Genomic DNA, 23275 nt, shown 5'->3' with positions numbered 1-23275 from the left:
CTATTTTCAATTCCAATGCTTCCAAACTTGCTTTCTCACATATACCCCACATAATTTTTCATTCTAAACACATTAGAAGTATCAAAATCATCAAAATCCAATCTTAGCTCAAACCCCTAGCTATAGCCAAAAATTACATAGAATTAGGGGAAGTTGGATTCATTCAATTTTTATTACAAAACCACTTGATTTTCATTCCTTTTAAACCTTTAGATATAATTCTAGCATCAATCAATCTTTTTCATAATTTATATATTTGGACAACACCTTCCCTTAGGGTTTAATGCTTCTAAAACTCAACAAAAATCATAACCAAGCTTGGATTTGCCTACAATCTTATGCTCTTTTTCTTCTTCCTTTTTCACTTCATAATTTCGTGCTCCCCTTGCTTTTCCTCTCTTGGCCATCTAAACACACAAATAAGAGGGAAAAGGGGGTATTTATAATGTAAGAGTTATCATTTATCTTGGTTAATCTAATTTACCTTTACCATAACATGTCTTCATCTTAACTTAATCCCTTTATGATCTTGGCACATAGATCCATTGGGTGTCCTCTTCATTCATTACCAATGCCACCTCAAGGGACATGTAACATGCCACCTATTCCACATGTGAGGAAACCATAATATTTTATTACACAATTCCATTTCTTCCAAGAATGCCCTTTAACAAATTATATAATTCTATCCAAGTCCTTCATCAAATTTGCATTAAAATCGGGTGGAAAATAGGAAGAAATTCATGCTCTCTCTTATCCTTGATCATTTCTTTACCCATTTTACAATTTTACATCGTATCAAGTACTTTTTTGGGTCCTGATTTATTCGGTAATCTTGAGACATGTTCTAGCAACCTTTTTTTTCATCACAATTAACCTCACATGGCACTATATAACATGCATAAAGAGGGAGTCATGCTCTTTCTTTTGTTCCTTCATTAAAATGTTTAATAATATTTATTTCGGAGTAACTTAACCTAATTCTTTCTACCAGTCCATGACTTCGAGAATCTGTCTGTAGGTATTAATACTACTTTTTCATCAAGTCACCGCATAGATGGTTTATTTTGACTTTCCTCGGATATCATAAAAATAAACTTTAAATTCCGTTAAAGCCAACCTCTTTGTTTTCTAGAGGCAAAATCATTTTTAAAACGTATGATAATTTCTCCAGTATTTATCCCCATTTTTCTCTAATTATTTGAGGCTTCCTTGTATAAATAATTTAATTTTGGATAATATTCATAATTAGTCAAAAATATGGGAATTTTATCAATTTTTTTTCAAGGGTATTGTCATCATTTTTAACCCCATACGAGCCTCAAAACCTCATTTTCCATTTTTTGGGTATTTTTTTAGAATTTTTCTAGAATGTTTGGGTGTATTTTCCGTCACTGCTTTTTTCGGTCCAAAACTTTTCAAATTTATGATTAGGTCTCTATTCAAGTTTAGCCTCAAGAATCATCTTACTGAGATTTCCAGCACAACCTTTAGCCTTTAATCATTTTCAATTTCCATATTCGAGCCCTTGAGACTTAAACAGAGTCTCTAAGTTGCCTGTCTGATAGTAACAGAAAACACTTACTTTACAATTTAATCCTTAGGAATCTTCTTGCCCTTCTAAGGAACTTTTGGAACTTTTACTAAAAGGGATCGCGTAGCCTGCTCATTTCAGGCTAATTTTGGTACTTTTAGACCCAAAATCTAGAATGTTATATCAAGTGTCACTATTTTAATAATCAATGTTAAGGGCAATATTATTATGATTTTAAACTTTAAGAGGGCAATTTGCATTTAAAAAAATTTCCGCCGTTTGCTTATAAATAAAAACTTTCAAGACAAATTTGTATATTAATCCTTAATTATTTGAATGATTATGATTGATTGGATTTAATTATGTTTAACTAAAAAATTTAAGTTAATGTCAAAAAAATCTAAAAATTTTAAGTTAATTAGACTTCCAATTTTTTTAATTACTTCATGATTAATAATTTATTAGTATAGAAACATAGGAAAAATTGTTTAAAAAAACCATTATAAAAATTGTTGCCTAAACTACTTGAAATTAGTTTAGGAAATTAGATGTAATTAAGCGTAATTTATTTTTAATTATATTCAAAATAAAAGATATTTGTATATAATTAAAAATATGTTGCATAGTATCAAAAAATTTATACTCGCTAAAGATAAGATACACTTATTAAAAATTTTAATTTTTAAGTATCTTTGCCTAATAAATTTTGCAATGAAAAATTTCCAACTAGTTTTCAAAAACTTATGGTAAAAGTTTATATCATATTTTAATCTAGTCTCTTAGTTGATCTTTTTCAATCTCTAATAGTAAAACCAACTTCTTTTAAATAATAATTTTTCTGTATATAAGATTTATTTTGTAATGTAATTTACACTATAAATAGATTTTATATTTAGAATTTCATAATTTTTTTTGTGTAAATTAATATATAAAATTTTAATTTCAGCATTTCGTTGTCAATAAAATCATATTAGAATTAAAAGATTGAAAAAATATTTTGTAAAATTACAACTTAAAAAAATTAAAATAAAATCTTATCCAAATTAAAGGGTCAATTGTATATTTTGACCAAAAATTAATTTACCTTCTAGGTCAGCTGACATCAGAAACAATTTTTCTCGCAGTCCCAAAAGCTCAGCAAATTTTGGTTTTCACTTTAGTCCGGAGGACTGAATGTTGTCTTCTCTCTTTCTCCGTCTCAAATTGGCTCCAGCAGCTTCAATGTGCCCACCATAGTTATTCGCCCTTGTCCTCTTTGTATTCTTCACCATTTTTATCTATGGCTTCTCTCCTACCATTTCAGGACCTCAATTGCTTCCCTAATTCTCACACTGCTATCACTAACGCCAATGATCCCGTCAATGTCGGACCCACCTCCTCCTCCAAAACGTGCATTCCAACATTGGTGCCTAAGCTGGAGCCTTTGGACGATTTGTTCGAACCCCGAGAGCAAGAGCAACCCCAAGAAACCATCATCTCAACTCCTAACCCTGAGAATGCATCGTCTAGTTCCAAGCCTGCTAGTGCTGGAATCCCACAAGGCGTGCCGATTGAAGACCATGTGTATTCAGAGTTCAATCGAATTTCTCAGATGTTTTGGGCAGCATTTCCCGACAATGTACAACAATCCGGAGACGCCAACGTTTCAAACCCAGATTCGAGGGCAATCGTTCCTGTACCACAGGAGAACCCGCACGTTTCTTCGGTGGTGGTTGCTACTCGGAAGCGAAACTCCCAACGCGTGAAGGAGCTGGTAAGGGTTGGCGATATTACGATTGAGGACGAAAGGAATCATCGTGATATAGTCAGAAGGACCAGGATGGTGTACGATTCGTTGCGCATTTTGACATCAATCGAGGAGAAGAAAAGTAGTGATGATTCAGCTAAACGTAAGCGACCTCGAGGTGATACGCGTGCTGCCACCTTGTTGAGATACCGTGGGCTATGGCTTAATCGAGATAAGCGGATAGTGGGTGCTATTCCAGGCATTAATGTTGGTGATTTATTCCTTTATAGGATGGAACTGTTAGTAGTTGGCTTGCACGGTCAAACACAGGCTGGAATTGATTATCTTCCCGCAAGCATGAGTCCAAATAGGGAGCCAATAGCAACTAGTGTTATTGTATCAGGTGGGTATGAGGATGATATAGATGATGGCGACGTTATAATTTATACCGGACATGGTGGTCAAGATGCTAAGCATTCAAAGCAAATTGCTCATCAGAAGTTGGAAGGAGGAAACCTTGCATTGGAAAGAAGCATGCGGTATGGCGTTGAAGTACGGGTTATTCGGGGGATTAAATATGAGGGAAGTGCTTCAAGTTCAAACAAGGTTTATGTGTATGATGGCTTGTATCGAATTGCTGCTTGCTGGTTTGAATTGGGTAAGTCTGGTTTTGGAGTTTACAAGTACAAGCTTGTGAGAATTGATGGGCAAGAAAAATTGGGCAGTGCAATTCTTAAACATGCTCGGCTTCTCAAGGTTGATCCACTTCTATCTGATTCTATGTGTTGTTTTAGTCTTGACATTTCGCTTAACAAGGAGACTGCTCCCGTCCGTCTCTTCAATGACATTGATGATGATGATGGTCCTCTTCGTTTTGAGTATCTTAAAAGGACAAGTTTTCCTCATTTTGTATTTCATCAGAGTGGAACTGCTACTGGTTGTGAGTGCGTGGGAGGTTGTGCTGATGACTGTTTTTGTGCTTTGAAAAATGGAGGTGGATTTCCTTATAATAGAACTGGTATTCTGTTGAGAGGGAAACCAGTAATCTTTGAATGTGGTCCATTCTGCCGTTGTCCTCCAAATTGTCAAAATCGTGTGACGCAAAAAGGGTTGAAAGTTAGATTGGAAGTATTTAGGTCTAGAGAAACAGGTTGGGGAGTTAGGTCCCTGGATATTATTCATGCTGGTGCTTTTGTCTGTGAATATACAGGGGTTGTAGTGACAAGGGGACAAGCACAAATTTTGACTATGAATGGTGATGCAATGGTGTATCCAAGTCGGTTTCCAGATAGGTGGGCAGAATGGGGGAATTTATCTCAGATATACTCGAATTATGTGCGTCCATCATATCCATCAATTCCTCCATTAGATTTCGCCTTGGATGTGTCAACAATGAGGAACGTTGCTTTCTATATCAGGCACAGTTCAACACCAAATATGTTTGTTCAATTTGTTCTCTATGATCACAATAACTTGATGTTTCCTCACCTTATGCTTTTTGCAATGGAGACCATCCCTCCATTGAGGGAGCTCACTCTGGATTATGGAGTGGTTGATGATTGTACAGGCAAACTCTTCATATGTAACTGAATGATCTTGAAAGGGGCATACAGCTTACATTATGGTGAGGCTGAGTTTTGGGTATGTTGCAATGAGGTAATTCCAGATTTCATCATTTGGCTTAACGCTTCTCTCTATTTTCCAATATATAACATATCAACATCTTTTTCTTCTGTTGCCCTGGGCCTGCGTAAACTCTGCTGACCCTTCGGATATAAAACTTTTTATTCATTGGAATCCATCACAAGCCTTAAGGAACATAACATGGAAGTGTATTTCAAATAACAGGAGGTTTTTTAATTCAACATAGATGTTTAGCCAAGAAAATTTTAGTGTTTTAGTATGCTTAAAAAAGCATATCCTAGTATGGCTTTTGTTATCTGAAATTCTTTGTTTGATCTTGATTTCTTTGCAATATTGTGCGTCTTGTGTGCTCTACAAATATTGATCTTTCCTGGATTTTGCATTTCTCCAGGACTCTAAACGAAAGAATAGCTGATCTTTTGGTATTTGATATGCTTGGCTCTCTGTGTGTCTAGCCTGGGAGAAGAACATGGTCTTTAGGATTCCTCTGGTTTTCGGACATAAAAGTTTTCCTTGTGTTTTTTATTTGTAATTCCAATGTTGAACCTTTTTCTTATTCAGGTCATTTTGCAAAGCTTAATCAACCATAATACAAATTTCTTAGATCATAAAGCCATGAAAGCATCAATATTATAAGTTTTTAAGTCTAACCCCTATGTTTTCTTCATCAGATGCATTATCTCAGTAAGATCATCTAGTATAACTGCGTTGTATTGCCATTGCTGTAGTGGTGTGTGGGTGGAGAGTAATTTGGTGAGCAAAGATGCTGGTCTCTGGAAATCCAGGCTAAGAGTGTGTTCTTGTGGCCCAACCCTCCTGTCGCTGAAACCCCCACCTTCCCCCACAAACAATAAACATTTCTCCATAATCCATCCGGTTCATCATCATCATTAGACAATTCCTCAATTTCCTCTTAATCTGTTGGTTCCCACAAAATGTTGATATGCCATCATGCATAAAGGGTAGATTTTCTGTGTACTGATGTTCTAGTGCTTTTGTGATTGTACCCTACCAACATGTACTTTTGGTCTGTACGGATCAGGTTTACAGATATAAGTGGTATTTGTAGTTCAAATGTCAGACGGTATAATTAGGATTGCTGGGGAGTTAACTAAACAGCATTGACCAAATGTGCAATGAAAGGAATAAAAGGGGGTTAAAATTGGTTTTCCAAATATCAAAATCAATTTGATTTGTTTGAATTTTTAATTGATTCAGTGAAAATTGAACCAAACTGAATCGATGCATTGCTGCTCAAAGGGTAATTTCACCAACAATTGGTTCAAATGGTTTGGCGCTTGTTTCATTTAAGTAATATCGTGCATTTAAGTCTTGAAATGGTGAAAATTGCTGTTCAGGAGAGCTTTACAACCATGTGGTCTGATTCAGTTCAATTTGCATAAGTTGGGTTTCAATATGGCTTCTAAAATCTGGTTGGTATTATATTTAATGAAAGAGATAATATGCTAACACTTCAGATTTTTTAATGTGTTTGTTGATGCTCTCTCCCCAAGCACTATTTTAAAATGTGCTATTTAGTAATAGACATGGGCATTTGACTTGGAAGGCTTATTTTTTCTTTAAATTCCTTTATGTGGTGTAGAGTTTAACTATTATTTTACTTATTCTTATATATGTATATAAATGTCTGATCCATGGTCACTATTCACCCACAGTAACATGAACTAGTAATTTCTTGAAACTATTTGACATATATTATTGTTTAATGTCATATTGGAGGAGATATTAGCTTTATTAATGTATATATCAATTTAAGTTTTGTGAAAAAAATTAAATTTGTATAATAAGAAGCTGACTGAGGAAATAAAAAAAAAAAAAATCAGTTATAGAAAAAATTCTGCAATAGTGTAATTAAATTATTAGTATAAATTGCTAATTAAAAAAAAAAAATTGACTTGATTGGTTTGTGAACTAATTCAAACTAAACCAATTATAACTCAGACTATATAGGTTTGTGTATTACAAAATTGACTTGATTGGTTCGATTTTGTTTTGGTCTAAAATTGAACTGAAATTTTATCTTTAATCATAATTGAAAATGTGAAAATTCTCTGGTTTGAGATCTCACCACATAGATTTAAGACAGACACCACTAATTTTAAGGTTCTTGGTGCATCATACTGTGTTCCAACTTCAAATTTCAAAGCTTTCTCCCATTATTTCTTCTGCCCCAATCTGTGCATTTGTTACTAGACCATAATTACTCATTATTACAATGTTTGCTATGGAAAACATTGAGATAACCTCCTTTGAAACTCTCAGATTTATTTGAACCAGTATAAAATGTATACGGACTTGTTCTCTTTTATCTTGATGCTCATGGAATAAATCTGACACTTACTGGACTCAAATGGGGAATGTGTTCTTAAAGACTGTCCGTGATATTTGACTAGCTTATTTAATCTTCAAGTACCTCTTTAATCTTCCTTCTTCAGATTTGTTTCTCCTGTTTAATTTTCAGCTTGGTTAATAATGATATTCAAACGTGCTGAGTTGAATCAATATTCTTTTGCAGGATGAATTCTTGAAGGTTCCAGACTCACCAATATTACTAAAAGTGTTGACATATCTATTTTGCTAGTTCTGTTCTACCTGACCTTTTTTTTGGTTGAAAAGCTGCATATGGAGTTCCGGGTTCAGATCCTCTGAAGTATGAGATCTATAAAGTTGCCAAGATGAAGGACTGTGGACTGTCAGATTGATGGAAGGGTCAAGATGAGGCCACGCGACTGTGACTGAGGCCAACCAAAACACTTGGTGACATTTGATGCTCTCTAACACAGTGACTTCATCCTGACTTTTCCAATAATCTGATTGCACATAATCTTTCACTTCAGGCAACTCTACAGATCCCCTACTTGGGCTTTGAATGCATGCAGTTTCATATCTGCTTTACTAAAACTTGTAGAGAACTTCATAGAACTTAGAATGTAGCTCGGCTGTATTTACCCCTTCCCTTTGTTTTTCTGCCTTTTATCTAATGTATATCTCTAGATTGGATCCCTAGATTTAGTTATTAAATGCAAGGGATTCAAATGGCCGAGTCCAAGTTTGTACAGGACTAACATTATGTAGCAGCTGTTAAAGATCAATGATGAAAGCCAGGTTTCTAATGCGTGGAAGAGCTAGGTTATTGTGCCCGTTTGGATAAGCGATTGGAAAAGCAACTTATAGGAAAAGTAGCTTATGGAAAAGTGAAGTTGATAAAAGTTAAATTGGATAAGTTGAATTGTGTTTGGATTGGAGTTTAGAAAAGTTAGTTTGTAAAAGTGAAATTGGTAAAAGCTTGTTTGGATTATAGTTGAGTAAAAATAAGTTTGGCTGAAAAATTATCAAAATGGGTATGAATTTTAATAAATAATGAAACATGAAAAAAATTGATTTCACATAATATAATGAAATTAAAATAATTTAATATGAAGAAATCAAATTTAATGAGTGAATTAAATTTTAAAATAGAAATCATAAAAAATATTTTAAATATAAATTGAAACATAAAAAAAGAATTGAGATAATATTGATAGCCTCCTGACACGCACAATGGCTAAGAGAAAAAAATTGATAAGCTCGTGAGTCTGGGAAAAGCTAGATGGGAGAGAAAAAAAAATGGGAAAATGACATTGAGGTCCCATGTAACACAAAATACTACAAAAAGGTCCCAGGAAATTTGGTAATGATTCTGAAGTCCCAAAGGGACTTCAGTGCAATTTGATGAATTGCAAAATGACGCCTCTGCCCTTGGTGAAATGCCCTGTTTTTCAGTCTGAAAATGAACACTCTGTACGCAGGAAGCAAGAGAGAAAAAACCCAAATTTCATTCTGCTTCTTCCCCCATCCCATCTGAAAATCTCATCCACTTTATTAATGTCAATCATTGGCAAAAATCGCTTGTGTTTTTGGTTTGGTGTGTGTTTGGTCATTCAAGTTGGGGTTTTATTATAGGTGGGTAGGGTGATTGTGGGTGTTTTGTTTCTGGGTATATTGTGGGTGGATTGAAGGTGGGCTTGCTCTGTCTGGGCATAGTTCAGGGGGAACTGATGAGAAAAATGAAGGTTGGTGTGATTAGAAACCCTTACTGCGAAATAGGAAAATATGTTGTCAATAGGGTCGTGACAGTTGTCAATAGAGCTCCTTGACTTGTCAATAGTAACAGCATTGTACAGATTTACATTAACTGATTTTTTACACAAAGGCCATGACCTTCTGTACTCTTGACTCATTGGTAGAGGTCACAAAAAAAGGAAGAAGAGGCAACAAAGAAGGGTGAGTAGTTACATGAGGCAAAAGAAAAAAAAAAGCCACTTTGATCCTAGACAAATGATGGCAAAAGAATTTTTTCATAAATAGAAGTGACATAATTTTTTTGGTAGATGTCACAACACACACAAATAATTAGTTTAATATTGGATACATGCAACTATATGTTTTTTTAATGGGGTTATAAAATCGGTGTAATTACATGTATATGAAGTTGTAAATGAAAGTTAGCTGTGTATTACATTCTGATGCATAGTTTGTTGTCATTATCTGCACCCTTCAGTGTCAATACATGCTTCGTCACTTGTCACTCACTGCACCATCAGTTGTCAATTAATGTACTGATATAAATTTTAAAAAAATATGATTTTTATTACATAATGTTATACAACATCATACAATATCACTAATTCCTCAAAACTAATATATTTTTTATAATATGATATAGAATAGCTATTAAAAGTCAATCATCACTGATATGAAATCATAAAATCACTTGTCATAAACAACATATTCACTTGTTAATGGTTTCGGTGTAACTTGGCATGTTAGATTCTGCTGTCATTTCAATTGTCATTATTCGCACCCTACATTGTTATTAGACCTATTATAACTTGTCAATGGAGCATTGTAACTTGTCAAACCTGTTTTAGTATCATATGATATTTTTAATTACTCTGTCATATTATATTTTGATTATATTGTCATATATAATTATTATTAATGAAGTGTTAATGATGGCACTATGACTTGTCAATGGAAGCACTATGATTTATCAATGGTGGCACTATGACTTATTAATGGTAGCACACTGACTTGTCAATGGTAGCACTGTGACTTGTTGTTCACTGAATAACTTCTCGAAAGATTTGGGCACTGCGGCGGATATGATTAGGTGCCCCGGTGCCTTACACAGAATGGCAACTCCTTGGGACAGATGGGGGTGCCGCGACAGATATGGTCAGACGCCGCAGCGGATTATCAGTTGTCAATGGTGGCACACTAACTTGTCAATGGTGGCACTATGACTTGTCAATGGTGGCACTGTAACTTGCCAATAGAGTACTGTGACTTGTTAATGTAGGCACTGTCTCTTATCAATTGAACATAAATCTGAGTAACACCTTCTTAATAATTATATTTTAATGCAAATATCACTTAACATTATAAATAAATGACACCTTCAGTTATAAAAATTTTGAACATTAATTATTAATATTCACACATTCATTTGTTATAAAATTGTTATATCACTTGTTATTAACTTCTATTATATTACTTGTTATTTTGGATAACTCAGGTTGTTAATTTCTACGCCGGATGCTGTTGAGCTATACACAACTGAGAATTTTAAAAGAAATGAGTCACTTTCTTTTCTAGCAATTGATGATATAATTTCCTTCAATTCTTCATAACTTGTGCCCTCCTTTATATTGTTGTTCTTACACTACCTCTCACATATCTCATATCATCTTCTCTATCATTTATAAACTTTCTCTCTATGTGAACAAAGCAAAATAGATGCTTTTCAGATGTATTCGCCATCAGTAATTTAAACCTGCATCAAGAATCATGCAATTGTCATTGACAAGTTAAGGAGCTACGTTGACAACTGTCGTGGCACACATTAACAACTATCACGGCCTGATTGACAACACAATATCCCATTTCGTGCTAAGAGTTTCTACCCACACTAACCTTCATCTTTTTCTTCCTTCGCTACTAAACTAACATCAGCACAGAGCAAAACCATTAACAAGTGAATTTGTTGTTCATGACAAGTGATTTTATGACTTCATATCAGTGATAATTGACTTTTAATAACTATTCTATATCACATTATAAAAAATGGATTAGTTTTGAGGAATTAGTGATATTGTATGACGTTGTATAACATTATGTAATTAAAATCATATTTTTTTAAATTTATATTAGCACATTAATTGACAACTAATGGTGCAGTGAGTGACAAGTGACGAAGTATATATTGACAATAAAGGGTGCGAATAATGACAACTAACTATGTATCAGAATGTAATACACAGTTAACTTTCATTTACAACTTCAAATACATGTAATTACGTGATTTTATAACCCCATTAAAAAAAAAAATAGTTGCATGTATCCAGTATTAAACTAATTATTTGTGTGTGTTGTGACATCTACCAAAAAAATTATGTCACTTCTATTTACGAAAAAATTCTTTTGCCATCATTTGTCTAGGATCAAAGTGGCTTTTTTTTTTCTTTTGCCTCATGTAACTACTCACCCTTCTTTGTTGCCTCTTCTTCCTTTTTTTGTGACCTCTACCAATGAGTCAAGAGTACAGAAGGTCATGGCCTTTGTGTAAAAAATCAGTTAATGTAAATCTGTACAATGCTGTTACTATTGACAAGTCAAGGAGCTCTATTGACAACTGTCGCGACCCTATTGACAACATATTTTCCTATTTCGCAGTAAGGGTTTCTAATCACACCAACCTTCATTTTTCTAATCAGTTCCCCCTGAACTATGCCCAGACAGAGCAAGCCCACCTTCAATCCACCCACAATATACCCAGAAACAGAACACCCATAATCACCCTACCCACCTATAATAAAACCCCAACTTGAATGACCAAACACACACCAAACCAAAAACACAAGCGATTTTTGCCAATGATTAACATTAATAGAGTGGATGAGATTTTCAGATGGGAACGGGGGAAGAAGCAGAATGAAGTTTGGGTTTTTTCTCTCTTGCTTCCTGCGTACAGAGTGTTCATTTTCAGACTGAAAAACAGGGCATTTCACCAGGGGCAGAGGCGTCATTTTGCAATTCATCAAATTGCACTGAAGTCCCTTTGGGACTTCAGAATCATTATCAAATTTTCTGGGACCTTTTTGTAGTATTTTGTGTTGCATGGGACCTCAATGTCATTTTCCCAAAAAAAATTAATAAGCTCTTGACACGCACAACGGCTAAAATTTGATTAAAGCTCTTCTCAAATAATTGATAAGCTCCTGTCAGGAACTTATTTCCATTGAGCATTCAGTAGCCTAAAAATTAAATAAGCCCAATAGGAATTAAGCTCTCCCAAACAGACCTTGTTGCTCAACCCAGCTCAACAGACCCATTATTGTGTTATTATATGGGTTTGAAAGGTATCTTCAAAATGTCAAATGCAAAATTATAATGTTAAACAAAAGAATACTGTAACTATGCCCATTTTGGTCATTTTACTTTTTCTTCTACTTCTCAGGTGTTTGTCTAGCCCTTTTCATAGTTTCTCCCACATCTGTTGGGGCTATTTGATCCTCTGAACAGAAAATAGTCTGCTTAGGTCAAACTTGGCTTGGCCTCTTTCTCAAGAAGCTAATTCATTTGTTGTGTCATGAATATTAATATGAAATAGGGAAAATCGTAAAAAAAGATTGCCAAAGTAAAAAAGAATACAAATAGAGATCCATTACAACATTAGTATTGGTTTTGACAATTTTTGTAAACGGATTCCTATGTGTAATTTTTTCAATTTTTAGAATTTTTTTTTTGCAATTTTTCGTATGAAATGTGATTTTTATCAATATTATTTAAAAGGAAAAATTGCAAATGACTGAATTATAAAATTTTATATTAGGAATCGTAACGACATTCTAATTTGTTTTGACAGGAATTAATTTGCAAATAACAATAAATTTTTATAAAAATTCATGAGGAGATTTTGCCATTTTCATTGTTTCTTTTTAGTTTTCCTATTTAAAAATTATGAAAAACGTGGTTTATTTTTTGAACTTTGCACTATAAAAAATCTGCAAAAGCTCAAATCAGACGTGTAGATATAATTTTCAAGAAGTATCCATGAGAACTTGATTTGTTTCTCTTGCGCATTGTTATGACCCTGTGACCTTTATATTAACAAATCTTGATCACGCGCTCTGACCATCAAATATAAAATCTTTAACATCGCATATTTTAAAATAAAGAATAACGTAACTTTTTCGTTTTTTTGTTTTGTTTTGGTGAGAAGAATAACGTAACTTACCAAGCCTTGTGTAATACACAATAGGTTAGTCCATCTCAAATCCAAGTATGAATTTTTGTTTTTGTCCGCGGATCATGTGCAGGGGTTATCCACAGGTGACAGAGATGATTGTAAGGATCAATTCAGAAGGCTTAAATTGGGGCTGGAGGTGGATGGCGTAAATTTGTACTCAGTAAGAGGATGTATTGAAGGTTCCTCAACTATAAACTTAAAGGCATAGAGAAACAAAAGAGCAAATAATAATAAAACTCGGTAATTTTGTCTTGAAACTAACATTATGGTCTTGAGCGAAAGTTACTAACTTACAATAATCTCAATGCCGGAGTGAAGTTACTTTTTCTTTTAGTAAATGAAGAGGGCCAGAAAATGATGTTTTCACTGGGATTATAGTGTTTATTCGTATGCATTACACACTAATTTACATCTGCAGCCATTATATAATACACCTGAAATGAAGCGAACCATTGAAAAAGGAAACAGCTCAGTCCAAAACTGGGCTAGCTGAGCAATGTTCCATCACACATCAAGCTTAGGAGGAGGCTGCTCCGTTTTTCTCCAGTTGTCTTTGTCTGGCTCTCTCCATCTTCCGCTTCCGCCATTCTTCCAGAGCTGACAATGACAGGCATAAGAGCCAAAGAAGAATTAAAGCCTAATCTGATAAATAAGTTCTGGGTAGCTTCAGGTATCTCTGCGGGATTCAATTGGACCAACACATGTGCTCCGCAGAGCAAGTTTTAGGATACTCTATTATAAATTAAATTTTTAATGTGTTTTCCTTCTTAGAAACAACATTATGGAAAGTTCAGGGTGCCCTTGAACAAAATTTGAGGTTAAATCCCCGCCAGTGACTGGATGAAATAGTAAAGAGAGGGGGGAGGAGGGATCCATACTAACAGGTGGCCCTCACCTTTCTCTCTCCTTACAGCTTCCAATCACTGAGGAGATTCAGGCCTTCTGGCAGGACATATTATGAGATTCAAGAAGACAAAACGGGCAAAAACAGGGGACAAAAGGTTGCAAAGTAGTGATGCGGGGAACAGGTCATATATAGTGCAGCTTTGGGGCTTGATAGGCTTTGGGAGTTTGCAAGTGTAACACATTAATTTAGCCTAGAAAGGCGAAGATGAAAGAGGCGGTAGCTTTCTCTTTGCCGGGGAGAAATGAATATGTGGTAACTGAAAATCAACAATGTTAGCAGATGACCAACAAACACAATAAACATCAAAAGAATAAACACACTCCTCGTGAGCTCAGAGATGAACTGTTTCTTCAAATACGGCTTCTAATTAGAGCATTCTCAGAGATGATCTGAGCATAATGAAATAATTGATCCATGACAGAACTGCCCACCATCGGACAATGGTGAAATGAGCAATGTGAACTTTGTGTTTGTTACTCATCATTGAGCACAAAGGAGGGAGAAAGGGTAATGATTGAATTACTCATCTATGAGCGTAGGGTGAAAGACAGTCACCTTTCAAGCTGGCAGCATCATTAAGGGAACGAAAATCCTTCAACCTTTTTGAAAGATCAACTGCAGCAGTCTGCTTAGTGTCTTTCTGCTGGACTTTTTCCAGTCCCGTGTATGTTTCTTGCTCAATCTCCTTCACCTGGAATGAAAATAATTCTTATACGTGGGGAATTTATTCCAAGTTATAAATTCTAAGATGTTTCTGTAACCTTTTGACATTATGGATATCAGGTTCAGGTCCCACCCAGCCTCTTCAACAAAAGACAAGCAGAAGAAAACAAATGCTGGAATAATTACACATTCTGCTATGATCCGCCCAAGAGTTTAATAAGCTTCTTTGCTGTTAAAATAAGTTAATGCTTCAAATGGATATGCATGCAAACTTTGCCAACTTGACCAGGTACCAGTGCTACTGCATTTTCAAGGCAAATTAGGCAATACAATGGGTGGATAATTGATTTTGAGTTTCTAGACCTACTGAAGAAACAACAAGAGGCAAAGTTTGTACCTAGTTTTCAGTTCCAGTACTTCATGGCTACAGTCTAATTTTCCATGTCATATTTAACTTTTAAGTCAAAACAAACGCTTGGTGATATTAGGAAAGTGAGGAGATCTTGTACATCTAATTGCATATATGGAGATGCAACGCATCAATGATCACGATGTATGTTCATTTCGTAGCAGCTCCAGAACTGAAGTTCCGAATCTTTTTTTCCCTATGATCAGATTATACCAGGAGGAAAATTAGTTGCTCTGAGCTATTTAAGGCGACAAATTGGCACCACAAGATATTTCCATAGTACGCCATCTGAGAACATTCGCTTTTTCAAGCTTATGTATATTTTCCATCAAATGATATCATAATCAAGTTATAACATGTAGAAGTTAATTTGAAACCCAGCAGTGTGCTAGAAATCAATTTTAAGACATTACAACTCAAATCATATTTAATTATAGACTGCCACTGCGAAACTGGACAATAATTACATTGCAAGATGAGTGCAATGATGAAGCTTTCTAGCAAGCTTGAAAATCGACACTTGTATGGTAAATGAATGGGAACACATCAAATTCATTGCATCACACCAAAATCTTCAAAATAAACTATCATTTTTCCAGCAAAAGGAAAAATATTTCTCTCAGAATCCTTTGGCCATTTCTTTTAGGCATATACAGGTCATAATCAAGAAACAAAATGTATACAGTGAATGAAAACCACAACTTCAAACTCACTCTTTTTATCAGCTCCAATGGTAGCATGGCAAGACGAACCTCTTCAGATTGCTTGATATAACCTAGTTGATCTGAAATTCAACATATCATGCAGTCAATTCAGCAGCCATTTCAGTATGAGAACATCAATCTGCCATAGGCATGCCGAAAGGAGAACCAATTTGCTGATATAATATGCCATTTATTTCTGTACAAAATTCAAAACTACAATTTTAACGAGTTATCTTATTTCCATGTAGCTTTAAGGTTGGATATTAAGATTCCTATGCCATTTTACATAGCTTTGGAAAGATTTACAAGTCAGGCAGAAGGCCAGACATTCTATCAAGCTCCATGCAGTGTAAAGATTAGAGCCTTAGTTGCTTTAAACGATCCAAAGTTCCAGATGGATTAAAACAAACAAATCTGAAATCAGAAGCCAACAGGATTTCAAGTTTTTTTTTCTAAATTCACAAAACCTCCTGATTATTCATTCGAGGGTTTGGATAAACGTTTGAAGATGTGAAGTAAATAGGGCAGTCTGGTGTATCTGTTTGCAGCAATAGAAAAGGAATGAACACACAGCCTCACACCTATGAGTGAATTGATACATCCTTATGATCACATAACAACTTCAACTATTTGAAATTGTTTTAAAAAACTTTATTGATTTCAAGTAACAAACAAACTATTGTTTGTTATATCACAAAATATAAACGCGAGCTGTATTATATTCAGGCACCAGCCGCAAGTTTAACTTTCATCACTAGAAGAGCCACAAAGATGAAATCAGAAAATATTGAGCAACACTAACAACTAATTGTGAATTGTGAATTGTACGAAAACACAAATTTTGCCCGAAATTTCTAGATTCTAACCATAGCATCAGTACTTTTTATGGCCAATGCAACCCGACCCAAACTCAAGGATCTAACAATAATTAAATACAAAGGCATCTCACAATCAAATCAAAGTACTGCCAGGCACCCAAGAAGAAAAGAAATGAAAAGAATATCACCACAATCCACCGAATAGATTGCCAAAATCATAGGGAAAAAATTAATGGAAAAAATAAAATCTTCTTCAATCCTAACCTAAATCGATTCCCCGAAGGGGGAAAAAAAATGACTGCTAGTGCTAAGCAATAATCACCTAAAAGAAAACCGAATAACACAGATAACAAGAGTGAAGATGACCAACCAAAATCGGAGTGTGTGCGGGAGAGTTTATTTCGGGTGTAGGTGGAAGCGATGAAGCCTTGAATCAAGAAAAGGGCAACAACTACGTTAAAGAAACACACGAGTATTGTTGCGTTCCTGAAGGAGAACCTCATTCTCCACCATTGCTGAAACTCCATTTTCTGCGTGTCAGTGTAGAGACGGTGGAAAGGGTTTTCATAAAAAATTTCCTTTATTCACGCCGGGGATGTGGGTGGGGCCCAGGAGGCGACTTCAAGTCTGCCTATTTCATCTAACGCAAGAAAATTGGGAAATGGATTGACGGGATTCTCATCTCTTCCCCTTCCTCGCGTTTTTCCTCCACGATCAAATCAACATTTAAATAGTTCGAATTTATTTATTTTAAAAAGATTTTTAATGTAAATGTTTGGGAAAATTGCAAATAAAGACCCTCCAATATATAAAATAGCTATCAAGGACCCTGAATTTGGAAAATAGCTTCAAAGGACCCGATCCCAAATTGCAAATATGAAATGATGGTAGAATGTCCAAAATGCCCTCTGCTTTTCTCTCTTTCTTCCTCTCCAGATCATCTTCTTCCCGACCTTGCCTCCTCATTTTCCTCTCACTCTTCGTTTTCTCTTTCCTCTCCAAGTTTCCTTCCCTCTCCTCACTCTTTTCCCAAAGTATATGGAACTCCCAATGTCTTTCGGTGGTCCTCTCCTCATTGTCATCCCCGTCACTTTCTTCTTATCTTGTTTACCTGCTCTTTCGTCAACAATGAAGCCTCTTCCATCATTCTCTCTGTTGCTGTGGAAGGAGAGGAGAGTCGAGAGTTTGAGGGAGAGTGACAGTCATTTGTAATGCTTGCAATGTGTGCTTGCAATGTGTGCAGTGATTGCTTGGTGCTGAGACAACGCCCAATAAATCTGGATTTTTATTCTTCATTTCTATTTTGATTTTCAGCTTGTGTTCGTAATTGAAAAGAGTTTGATAAGTTGTTGAAAATAACAAGTTGACAAGTTCTGATACCCAGTTCACGACAAGTTCAGTAATGCGAATAACAAGTTTAGCAAGGCGAATAACAACTTCTGATAAGCAATTCATAGAAATTCGAGTTTCTCTGTTAAAATGACAGCATTTTCAGATTTCTTTAGCAGATGACAAGTTCTGATACACAATTCATGACAAGTTCAGTAAGGCGAATGACAAGTTTAGTAAGGCGAATGACAACTTCTGATAAGCAATTCATAGAAATTTGAGTTTCTGTATTAAAATGACAGGTTCCTAGTAGGTTTTCATACTTTTTCCTGTTAAAATGACTGGATTTCCACATTGATTTATCAAATGACAGGTTTATAATAGAAAATGACAAGTTTTCATAAGATTTTTATGCTTTTTTTTGCTGGAATTACAATTTCCACATTTCTGACAGCAACAACTTCTGATAAATACGAAATGACAAGTTCAGAATGAAAAATGACAAGTTAAGTATAGCAAATGATAAGTTCCCACAATGTTTTCATACTTTTTCTGCTAAAATTACAATTTGCACATGTCTGACAGCACCCACTTCTGATAAACACGAAATGACAAGTTCATAATGGAAAATGACAAGTTAAGTATGGCAAGTGACAAATTCCCATAATGTTTTCATACATTTTCATACTTTTTCTGGTGGGATTACAATTTGCACATTGCTGATAGCAATCACTTTTGATAAACAATAAATGACAAGTCCACAATAGCGAATGACAAATTAAGTATGTAAAATGACAAGTTCCCATCACGTTTTCATACAAATGTAAATTTCTCTACTGAAATAACAATGTTCAGATTTCTGACAGCAACCACTTCTGATTAACATCTTTCATCATCAACTTCACCTCTCATTTCCTCCTAATGTATAAAACTATAGCACCAGAACTCTCATAAGCCCCTCAAGAAGCATGCTCATATCAACACCAGTGGCAAATGCACTACGATGATCATATCCACTCACAAGTGCATCCTCAACCATGAAATCCCAAATATAAATTGCCATATCATATGAACAAGAAACCATCAAATTCTACATATAAAGCATGCTCATATCGTTTGTTCCTCACATGCCACACCTTGATCAATTTTTCCACCGAAATACAATCATCATACTTGATTTTCACAATTTAGAGCTTGTTTGCAATTATCAGAAGTGGGTGCTGTCAGACATGTGCAAATTGTAATTTTAGCAGAAAAAGTATGAAAATGTATGAAAACATTGTGGGAACTTGTCATTTTCTATACTTAACTTGTCATTTTTCATTCTGAACTTGTCATTTCGTATTTATCAGAAGTTGTTGCTGTCAGAAATGTGCAAATTGTAATTCCAGCAAAAAAAAAGCATAAAAATCTTATGAAAACTTGTCATTTTCTATTATAAACCTGTCATTTGATAAATCAATGTGGAAATCCAGTCATTTTAACAGGAAAAAGTATGAAAACCTACTGGGAACCTGTCATTTTAACACAGAAACTCAAATTTCTATGAATTGCTTATCAGAAGTTGTCATTCGCCTTACTAAACTTGTCATTCGCCTTACTGAACTTGTCATGAATTGTGTATCAGAACTTGTCATCTGCTAAAGAAATTTGAAAATGCTGTCATTTTAACAGAGAAACTCGAATTTCTATGAATTGCTTATCAGAAGTTGTTATTCGCCTTGCTAAACTTGTTATTCGCATTACTGAACTTGTCGTGAACTGGGTATCAGAACTTGTCAACTTGTTATTTTCAACAACTTATCAAACTCATTATTTTCAATTACGAACACAAGCTGAAAATCAAAATAGAAATGAAGAATAAAAATCCAGATTTATTGGGCGTTGTCTCAGCACCAAGCAATCACCGCACACATTGCAAGCACACATTGCAAGCATTACAAATGACTGTCACTCTCCCTCAAACTCCCGACTCTCCTCTCCTTCCACAGCAACAGAGAGAATGATGGAAGAGGCTTCATTGTTAACGAAAGAGCAGGTAAGCAAGATAAGAAGAAAGTGACGGGGATGACAATGAGGAGAGGACCACCGAAAGACATTGGGAGTTCCATATACTTTGGGAAAAGAGTGAGGAGAGGGAAGGAAACTTGGAGAGGAAAGAGAGAACGAAGAGTGAGAGGAAAATGAGGAGGCAAGGTCGGGAAGAAGATGATCTGGAGAGGAAGAAAGAGAGAAAAGCAGAGGGCATTTTGGACATTCTACCATCATTTCATATTTGCAATTTGGGACCAGGTCCTTTGAAGCTATTTTCCAAATTCATGGTCCCTGATAGCTATTTTATATATTGGAGGGTCTTTATTTGCAATTTCCCCTAAATGTTTTTTCCTATCTCAACTTTCATGAGTCACTGTCTAAACGTTTTAATTGCCTTCATCCAAGAACCGAGTTTGTCATTCCTTGTGACATCTGGCATGCCAAGGAAGGGTTAATGTCCCCGTTGTTTAGTGAACATTGGTTCCTCTTTCCCCTCCGAGGATATCATGTCTAGTGAGTTTCTTGACCTTGAGAAAGTTTGACGCGGAAGTTTTTTTTATTATCATATGCAATGTGTATATATACATGAGTAAACAGCTATACAGTATCGCTGTCGAATCAATTTGGATCCTACGTCGTCGTCAACTATTTAATATATGATCATAATGTATATCTAATATATGATATATGATTCTATCATATATTTACAATTACAAATCTCTACGTACCTAGTAATATAATATTTCGGATATATCTTGATCTCTAACACTCCCCCTCAAGTTGGTGCATGTAGATCCATAATGCCCAACTTGCTTGTGAGCATCTTAAGTCTGTCTTTTCCAAGAGCCTTTGTAAACATGTCTGCAGACTGATCTTGTGTCCAAATCTTACATGGCATGATCTCCCCATACTAGTATCTTTCTCTCACAAAGTAGCAATCCATCTCGACATGCTTGGTTTGCTCATGAAAGATAGGATTCATGGCGATGTGTATTGCAGCTTGGTTATTGCAATAAAGTGAGGTCGCTCCTTTCTATGGTGCCCTCAATTCTGTAAGTAACCACCTTAACCACATCACTTCACTTACAGCATGTGCCATTGCCCGATATTCTACCTTAGCTGAGGACCTTGCCACAATATTCTGTTTCGTTGTTCTCCATGACACTGGTGATCCTCCCAAAGTCATGAAATAGCCACTACAAGAGCGACGAGTCTCAGGGCAACCAACCCAGTTTGCGTCACAGTATGCCTTAAGCTCTAAGGTACGTTTAGCTCGAAGCACTGTGCCCTATCCTGGAGTACTCTACAAGTAACGTAATATTCTCTCCACTGCCACCATGTGTGGGTGCTTTGGTGAAGATGCGTACTGACTCAATATGTTGACGGCATATACTATATCCGGACGCGTCACAGTTAAGTATTGAAGTTTCCCAACCAAACACTGGTAACATGAGGCATCCACATTAGGGTTACCTTCATTACTTTGCAACTTATAGTGCTATTCTATGGGAATTAGGCTTTATTTGTAGTTCATCATATTTGTTTCCCTCAAGATATCTAGACTGTATTTCCATTAGCTCAAGACAATACCCTGTGGTGAACGTGCCACTTCAATACCGACAAATTATTTTAGCCTTCTTAGGTCTTTGACACAGAATCTTCGATCAAGGTACCTTTTGGTTGCTTGTATTTTTCTTTCATCATTGCCAGCCAACAACACATTATATTGGGCTAAGAAACCCCAAAAATTTAGTGCAGCCATGGCCTAATAATTAAAGAGAGTTTAAGCCCAAAATTAAAAAGAAAAACTAAGAAGAAGGGATACTTGGCTTGATCTGAAAATTGAGGCAAATAATAAGAGACACATAGCCCCTTATGTGGTAGAAAATGGTGCCATCTTGGAGGGAAGAAGGTCAGATTTTGAGCTTTATAAATACCTCCCAAATACAAGAAATTTGGCCAAAATTGGAAAAATTAGAGAAAATTCTATCCAACCAAAATCTCACCCTTAAACAGTACCTAAAACCCTCCAAATTAAAGGAAAATCATCAAGTTTCAAGCAAGGATCCATTAAGGTATGTCTAAACTTTATTTTGGTTAAATTTAAGGGTTTCTTTGGTTGAAATTTCATGACAAATCCCAAGCTTGAATGCTATGATTTTCAGTCACATTGAAGAAGCATTATGGAAGGATAAAAACCATGAAGATGAGCTTGGAATTACATGTTTAATTGATGTTTAGATTGAATTGTGGCCACTATATAAAATTGAGGTTAGAGATTGTTTCAATGTGATTTGATGATTCCAATGAGTCTAAAAGGTGTTTTTGTATAGGGAAAATGATGCAGATTTAATTTAACTAATTAATTATTTTTATTATTGTTTATTTTGTTAATTATTTCTGTATTTTAGATTGTGGGTAGTTACTCCACTTACCCCACTTCCCCACTCCCCTCATTTTATTTCTTTCTTTTATTTATAGTTTAGGGTTTCACTTTGTAATCAGACTTGGTATTTGGAATTTATCGATCAGTTTTTCTCCCGTTCTCCTTGCTTCTTTGCTCCTCCTCTCTTCTTCTTCCTCTTCTCTAACTTCTCATCCCTTCCAATCTTTTCTTGTTCTACATCAATTTTGGCATCAGAGCCAGGTTGATTGCTTCATTCTACTTTTTTTCAAACTCATTTTTCAATCCCCAAACATGCCCTTATTACAAAACCACCCACAGCCGCTGCCCCTTCACCATTGTTCGCTCATTTTCAGACAACCGTTCACCGCGCCGCCACTTCCATTCTCATCGTAGGCAACAATCCGTGCAGATCTCAAGGTTTCACAACCAAAAACCACCGGAAACAGCCTCCACGACCTAGCCGAACTCCCTCTGCGCAACGTCACCGTAGGCATCACTTTAGAGGCCCAGATCTCACTCGTCCGGCATCCGATCAGCGTGAAACAACCACCATTAAGTCCGCCTCGAGGAACGCGGCCTGTTCCTTAAGTTTCACTACCAGAAAGTCCTCAATGCGCCTCCCCACGCCATCACAGTCTCTGTGTGTGAGATCCACCTGCCTCCGTGCTTCTGCAGTTCCAGATTCAATTTTTAGCAAAAATTACACATTCCGACTCATATTTTCCAGAAAATTTCGCCTTCGCCCCAGATTTTGAAATTTTGCAGTTTGACCCAATTCGTTCGAGGAAA

General features: G+C 35.6%; 2 protein-coding genes across 3 annotated transcripts; one reads left to right on the top strand and one right to left on the bottom strand.

The window, feature by feature from the left end:
- Positions 1–2730: 2730 nt before the first annotated feature.
- On the top strand, positions 2731–8047 carry LOC114726076 (histone-lysine N-methyltransferase family member SUVH9-like). The gene is made up of 2 exons (XM_028912643.1): positions 2731–4916; positions 7441–8047. Exon 1 carries the CDS (start codon positions 2814–2816, stop codon positions 4848–4850), a length of 2037 nt encoding a protein of 678 aa, XP_028768476.1. The 5' UTR covers positions 2731–2813; the 3' UTR covers positions 4851–4916; positions 7441–8047.
- Positions 8048–13435: 5388 nt separating this feature from the next.
- On the bottom strand, positions 13436–17355 carry LOC114726074 (uncharacterized). Of its 2 annotated transcripts, none has more exons than XM_028912642.1 (4): positions 17092–17355; positions 15908–15983; positions 14678–14813; positions 13436–13812 (listed from the first exon to the last, which is right to left on the bottom strand). In XM_028912642.1, exons 1-4 carry the CDS (start codon positions 17241–17243, stop codon positions 13733–13735), a joined length of 444 nt encoding a protein of 147 aa, XP_028768475.1. In that variant the 5' UTR covers positions 17244–17355; the 3' UTR covers positions 13436–13732. The 2 variants fall into 2 exon arrangements, with proteins under 2 accessions (XP_028768475.1, XP_028768474.1); XM_028912641.1 differs by having other exon boundaries at positions 15908–15978; positions 17087–17350.
- Between the last annotated feature and the right edge of the window lie 5920 nt (positions 17356–23275).

Source organism: Neltuma alba, unplaced genomic scaffold (genome assembly GCF_004799145.2).
Source record: "Neltuma alba isolate B1F8T4 unplaced genomic scaffold, ASM479914v2 tig00012335_pilon, whole genome shotgun sequence".
Taxonomy (NCBI): Eukaryota; Viridiplantae; Streptophyta; class Magnoliopsida; order Fabales; family Fabaceae; genus Neltuma; species Neltuma alba.
This window is presented reverse-complemented; position numbering and strand designations above follow the sequence as displayed.

Bases quoted from the DNA above. Each gene is read 5' to 3' on its own strand.
- LOC114726076 (XM_028912643.1), top strand. From the start codon at position 2,814: ATGGCTTCTCTCCTACCATTTCAGGACCTCAATTGCTTCCCTAATTCT.
- LOC114726074 (XM_028912642.1), bottom strand. From the start codon at position 17,243: ATGGAGTTTCAGCAATGGTGGAGAATGAGGTTCTCCTTCAGGAACGCA. The intron at 14,814-15,907 runs GTGAGTTTGAAG...TTTTCATTCCAG, and splicing joins CATTGGAGCTGATAAAAAGA to GTGAAGGAGATTGAGCAAGA. The intron at 13,813-14,677 runs GTGACTGTCTTT...TGTCATTGTCAG, and splicing joins TGATGCTGCCAGCTTGAAAG to CTCTGGAAGAATGGCGGAAG.